The following is a 6283-nucleotide window of genomic DNA, read 5'->3' as shown; positions in this document are numbered from 1 at the left end:
AAGGCGAAGGCCTCGTTACTCAAGTGCGAGGGGGTTTCGATAAGGAAACCCTTAGGAATGTAGCATAACCAATTGAATGTAGCATAACCAATTGAATGAAACAGGGTATAGGATGTGGTACCTAATGTCTTTACAATAGTGCTACATAATAGCACAATAGATTTCACATGGGCGGCCGCCCGTTGTGTGACGCGACTAGAACAAGGTTGTGAAAAATTCAGACCACCATTTTTAACATCGCCGTTATAAAGCGAGGGAGCGTGAAGCCATCGGTTCCATCGTCTCTCTCTCTCTCTCTCTCTCTCTTTTACGCTCCCCCATCTCTCTCTCTCTCTCTAACACACACACACACACACACACACACACACAACTCCCTCCCCGCCCCCCCACCACCATGAAGGCCCTCATCTTGGTAGGTGGTTTTGGGACCAGGCTCCGCCCCCTCACGCTGAGCTTGCCCAAACCTCTTGTGGATTTCGCCAACAAGCCCATGATCCTCCATCAGGTAAAACTCTCTGCTGCCCCAAATCTAGCGTTGCCATCGATTCCCCCAAATTTAGCCCACTTGTTGGCAATTTTCATTTTTCTGTTTGGCTCTGTTTGCTGGCAGATCGAGGCCCTTCGAGCAATTGGCGTAGAAGAAGTGGTGCTGGCAATCAATTACCAGCCTGAGGTACTCTCGAAAGGGGAATTTTCTCTGCAGAGATTTATCTTTGAAGAGTTGTCCTAGCTGTGATTAATCACACACTGGGGTTCGTATTTTCGCACGTGCTTTCACCATTGGACTGTGCATGCCCCGTAGCATATGACCTTAGGGGAATTATGGAGGAGCTTTTCTTGATCGAGCTTCATAAACCCAGATCCCATTTTGAACAATTTAGCTAAGATTGGATAGAAAGGTCGACCCAAAGTTGGTGCCCTTGAGTTGTGATCCAACTAAGGATGGTTCTTGTTTGATCGCAACTGTGTGCCTCAAATCCGAGCTCTGACTGGGTGGTCTTGTGGGTGGTGTCATCAGTCTCTCAATCAATCTGTGGGAAACGGTCATTTAGTCACAATGAGGGAGGTGCCAAGTTTCCATTCTTACAAGATTGGTCCTCAATAGATGTGCCGTATCTCTGTAAGGCCACCTGCAACAAGATTTGAAAAGATTGGTTCACATGTATTCTCAGGGGGAAGGGCAAGCTTAGGCTGCGGACCCCAAGAAGAGCTCACGAAGGGAACCAATGGTAAGATGCCTTCCCCGCTTTAGTGCTCATTAGATCCTTGTCCAGAGTCTCTTATTATTCACATGACATGCAGTTAAGGCACTTCTGCAAACCTCGTCTTGTATGGGATGCTTGACCTTTCGAGGGCCTCTTTCTTGCCATGAGAGGCTTGTGGCTTAATGGGTGGTTGAGTTGCTGTTAAGGGCTTGAGGTAATCATGATATACAGAGGCATAATCACGGAGCGCTAAACAACATGTTTTGATTGACCTGGGAATACAGGTTATGCTGGGCTTTCTGAAGGAATTTGAAGTGAAACTCGGCATCAAAATCGTGTGTTCTCGGGAGTATGAGCCAATGGGCACAGCAGGTCCATTGGCACTGGCAAGAGACAAGCTCATAGATGGATCTGGTGACCCATTCTTTGTGCTCAACAGTGATGTTATCAGCGAGTATCCACTCAAACAAATGGTGGCGTTCCACAAGTCACATGGAGGCGAAGCGTCCATCATGGTCACAAAGGTATAAACTCTGCAATAGTCGTCATTTCAATCATGATGTGAAATGTGCCATAATTAGTTCAGTAACTCATAACTTACTTGCATGGTTCCACGTCAGGTGGATGAGCCCTCGAAGTATGGAGTAGTGGTTATGGATGAGGCATCAGGTCAGGTGCAAAGGTTTGTGGAGAAGCCACAAACCTTTGTGGGAAACAAGATCAATGCTGGGATATACCTACTGAATCCCGATGTGCTGGACAGGATTGAGTTGAGACCCACATCAATTGAGAAGGAAGTGTTCCCAAAGATTGCGCTGGAGAACAAGCTCTATGCAATGGTCCTGCCGGGGTTCTGGATGGATGTGGGGCAACCCAGAGATTACATAACCGGGCTACACCTCTACTTGGATTCATTGAGGAAAAATCATCCAGAAAAGCTAATGAAGGGAGCAAATGTGGTCGGGAATGTGCTTGTGGATGAGAGTGCGCAGATAGGGGAGGGGTGCCTTATTGGACCCGACGTGTCTATAGGGCAAAATTGTGTAATTGAGGCTGGGGTACGTCTGTCACGATGCACCATTATGCGAGGTGTGAGGGTGAAGAAGCATGCATGCATCTCTGGGAGCATAGTTGGGTGGCATTCTACTGTTGGGCAGTGGGCTCGTGTGGAGAACATGACTGTTTTGGGTGAAGATGTGCATCTGTCTGACGAGGTTTACAGCAATGGTGGAGTGGTTTTACCCCACAAGGAAATCCGATCCAGCATTTTGAAGCCGGAGATTGTGATGTGATCGCCATTGCAGAATTGTTCTGTTTTCTTGACCCGTATGCTCTGAGTTCTTTGGCATCATGTATTTATTTTTAGTGAATAAATTCAATTCACTTGGGCAGTTGTACCAAATTATTCTGGTGGCTGCTACCAGCCATGTCTTGTTCTCAAGGCAGATTTTGTCAACTTCTATAATCATTGTACGTTATGTGCATTGTCATCATCTTTTAACATTGATAATCTTTTATTACCACTTCGCAATCTGTGCATAGGTAGGATGCTTTGAATACATCACATGCAGCATTAATGTGAGAGCTTAAGATGAATCATGATGAATCTGTGGCCTTGAGCTTGGGAAGTTCTAAAGTTCATCTTAGGACCTTCAAGAGGAAGCAACCTTCAAAGATTTGGGTGCTTGGGTAGGGCCACTTTCTCCAATATGGAAGAGGCAGCCAAGATATATCAAAAAGACTCTCTATTGGGCTTGCAAACCATTCCTAATTATTAAATTTCTATCTGCAAGGAGTGGCATCTGTCATGTGCATGATCAATGCCATGGACAAACTTCAGACGCTGATCCAGAAAAGGCAGCCAGATAAAGACTTTGAAGAACCAGAAGTGGAGCACAAGAGGACAAAGGTGGATTTAGAGCAAGGCCTGGAGGGGCTTCTAGACCATGCGTTAGGAGCCAGATCAGGGGGTCGGCTGAACCAGCATTGGTCGGCTGAAACAGAGGAAGGCTGCAGCCGGCGCATCTTAATCAAGGGAATATTCTGGTCGGGCAGTGCTGAAAAGGAAGTTGTGGACTGTGGAGTTGGCCAAGCTTGGAGAGGTCCTATAAAAAGGGACCATGTGCTCATTGTTAAGGCATTCAACCCTCTAGGGGTTTGGGTCAGTAGGAGTCCCATAGGGGGACAGTTTTGGGTGTTATTCACCTTTTATTCAAGGCAGCCTAGGGCTGTGTGTAAGAGTACCTTTTTGTACTATAGCAATATACTGAATTTCCAGCATATCTCTCTCTCGATACTCTCTCTCTATACCTGTGTTTGCACAAGTGTTTAGGGCTGAAAGAAGACTCTCAGAGCTTCTGCGTGTTACAGCATCCCTGCTCACTCTTCACGAATGGATGCGTGACAGCCATAGGCTATGATCATGGGAGAATGGACCAGTGCCCAGATTTTGCTGGCCACCAGGTACCCCTATTTTTTGGTATGCTGGCCTTAGCTCCAACATAGAGATCACACCACTTTAGATAAGGACGTTGGTAGCTCAGTGCTTTGGCACTGCCTCTGGGACAAACACTGCCCAGGCAAAGTGATCACTTTCTTCCTTTGTCTTACATCACATGTTAGGCTGATTCTCACAGGTTGGATGGACAGGAGGTTGCAGCATCGAGGTTGTTGGATCAGCCTGATTGAGTTCACAAGGATTGTTGCATGCGTGGAAGCCTGCCTCTATCATCCAGCCCTAAGCCTGATTATGGAATACCTGTAAATGCTTAATGAAATGATGAGAGAGAGAGAGAGAGAGAGAGAGAGAGAGAGATGGCTAATGGTATTCAGGATGTTACTATGGTACAAAAAAGATGTACGACTTTACAACTTTATGAGGCCTTTGGCCTGTCCAAAAGGTGGTTGATGCACTTCTACTACCTACATGATGACCTAAGCCCAAAAGAGGGAATAGATGATCTCTACAAATGATGCCTAACGCTTATATAGGCCTAGGTAGAGCTGGTCAGCCAGATGTAGGGGCTGTCGGCCTGTTTATATGTCCACAACCTTATAAATTCAGCATTAAATGTTCACACGTCTTACCTTGATACTGTTCATGCTGCCGAATATGCCGACACTGCTGCCGACTGCTCATAAGACCATATCCTAGCCTTGCTAATGCCCTAAATGTTGTCTAAACGAGGGATTTATGCCATGGCATGGGTGTGCACGTGACGTCCCCTCCTGTTAAACTTGATGACGGGGTGGCATCCTTCCTTTTTCCTTGGACTATTGACTTTGACTTACTGCTTTGATTGCTAGACTTTGACACTCTGATTGAACACCATCCACTTCTGAACTCCAAGTCTTAATGAAAAGCTGAGCATCTGTTCCACTGCTGTCCCCATGCTTGCTATCCCTTACTGCTAGACTTTGACACTCTGATTGAACATCGTCCACTTCTGAACTCCACTTCAAGTCTTGTTGAAGAGCCAAGCATTTGTTACACTGGTGTCCCTATGCTTGCTATCCCTTTCCCTTAACACAGCGGTGGGTCACATGCCAAAACTAATCATGCCTGTTGTTAGGCCTTTGGAACTAATCCGAGAGCCAACCAATGTACTGGTTCTGAGTACATACTCCTAGAGAATGGTTTCCTCCAGCTTCACTTGTTGTAGGCCACTCCGTCTGTTACCTTGGTTGCATTTTCGTGATGGATCTGTACAACTTCTTGGGACACCGTGCTTAGTGGTTGAGCCTGATGCTAAAACAATGTAGTCTAGTCACCCCACCACCAAAAGATCAAGACACGGGCGATGGTTTCATCCATGTGCGATGCAGTACGTGAGGGAGGGTGGATAAGTGGCTGGGTCATGCAGTAAAGGAGGGTGCGTGGGACATGGGCCACAACAATATCTCACTCCACACATCTAATGCTATCCACCAGTTGTTGATGAGCTTGCCTTCTGCTGTGATCCAGCTGGAAGCTTGATTATGGAACACTTGTAGATGCTTAATGAAATGATTAGAGAGAGAGAGAGAGAGAAAGAGAGAGAGAGATGGCTGTTGGTATACCGTATATTACTGTGGTACAAAAAGATGTACGACTTTACAACTTCGTGAGGCCTTTGGCCTGCCCAAAAGGTGGCTGATGCACTTCTACTACCTGCATGATGACCTAAGCCCAAAAGAGGGAATAGATGATTTCTAAAACTGATGCTTGATACTTATATAGGCCTGGGTAGAGCTGGTCGGCCAGCTGTAGGGGCTGTCGGCCTGTTTATATGTCCACAACCTAATAAATTCAGCATTAAGTGTTCACGTGTGACCTTGATACTGTTCATGCTGCCGTCCATGCCCATACTGCTGCCGACTGCTCATAAGACCATATCCTAGCCTTGCTAATGCCCTAAATGCTGTCTAAAGTTTAAACCAGGGAATATGCTGAGATTTATGCCATGGCATGGGTGTGCATGTGACAAGGAGCCCGGGCTGGCAATGGCATGGTTTCATCCAATGCTTTGGGGCAGGGCGCTTGCGGAAGAATGTAGACGTTGAGTCCTAGTTGTCCTTGATATGATTGTAGTTTCAGCTTCATCTCAATTGCTTTGCTGGGCTGACACTGACACTGAGAGAAAAGCTGGTTTCTCCAACAACTGCTGGTTACACTTCTTCATGTTATTCGTGTCAGGAACTGTTTTATGGATGTGAGGTGGAGTAGCTGGTCTCGTCCCTCATCTACGCACTTACAGTTAAGAGTCACTTTGGATTGAGCTGGGTTGAACGTGCGAAATGTGTTTGCACCCTCACCATCTTGAAATAGAGAGTTTTCCACTGTAGCACCATAAATGGCACATAAAAAAGAGTGACACCAAACAGAAGATTGTGTAGGTTGTAAGAGATGTGAATCTGCTTATACAACAGATTTTTTAAGTGTATGCGTCTACTGGGAGCTGAAACCAGCTCGCTGTATGGGTCTTCCAATGGATGCAAACGAATGGCACATCCTTTATTAGAATGGGTTGAAATGGCCCCTTACAAAGCTGTTAGGTTCAGCCTCCATCACGAGCCTAATCATCACTTTCGAGGCTTGC

General features: G+C 46.3%; 1 protein-coding gene across 2 annotated transcripts; it reads left to right on the top strand.

Annotated features, from left to right (window-relative positions):
• Positions 1–279: 279 nt before the first annotated feature.
• LOC147615359 (mannose-1-phosphate guanylyltransferase 1-like) lies at positions 280–3485 on the top strand. 2 transcript variants are annotated; one of them, XM_086779444.1, is made up of 4 exons: positions 280–505; positions 611–673; positions 1490–1729; positions 1826–3485. In XM_086779444.1, the coding sequence occupies exons 1-4, from the start codon at positions 395–397 to the stop codon at positions 2495–2497; spliced, it is 1086 nt and encodes a 361-aa protein (XP_086635570.1). In that variant the 5' UTR covers positions 280–394; the 3' UTR covers positions 2498–3485. The 2 variants fall into 2 exon arrangements, with proteins under 2 accessions (XP_086635570.1, XP_086635571.1); XM_086779445.1 differs by lacking the exons at positions 280–505; positions 611–673 and adding an exon at positions 695–1229.
• The last annotated feature ends 2798 nt before the right edge of the window (positions 3486–6283 follow it).

Source organism: Cibotium barometz, chromosome 40, assembly GCF_041138505.1.
Source record: "Cibotium barometz isolate CiBa-2024 chromosome 40, ASM4113850v1, whole genome shotgun sequence".
In the NCBI taxonomy this organism is placed as follows: Eukaryota; Viridiplantae; Streptophyta; class Polypodiopsida; order Cyatheales; family Cibotiaceae; genus Cibotium; species Cibotium barometz.
Note: the sequence above shows the minus strand (reverse complement) of the source record. Positions and strands in the feature narration are given on the sequence as shown.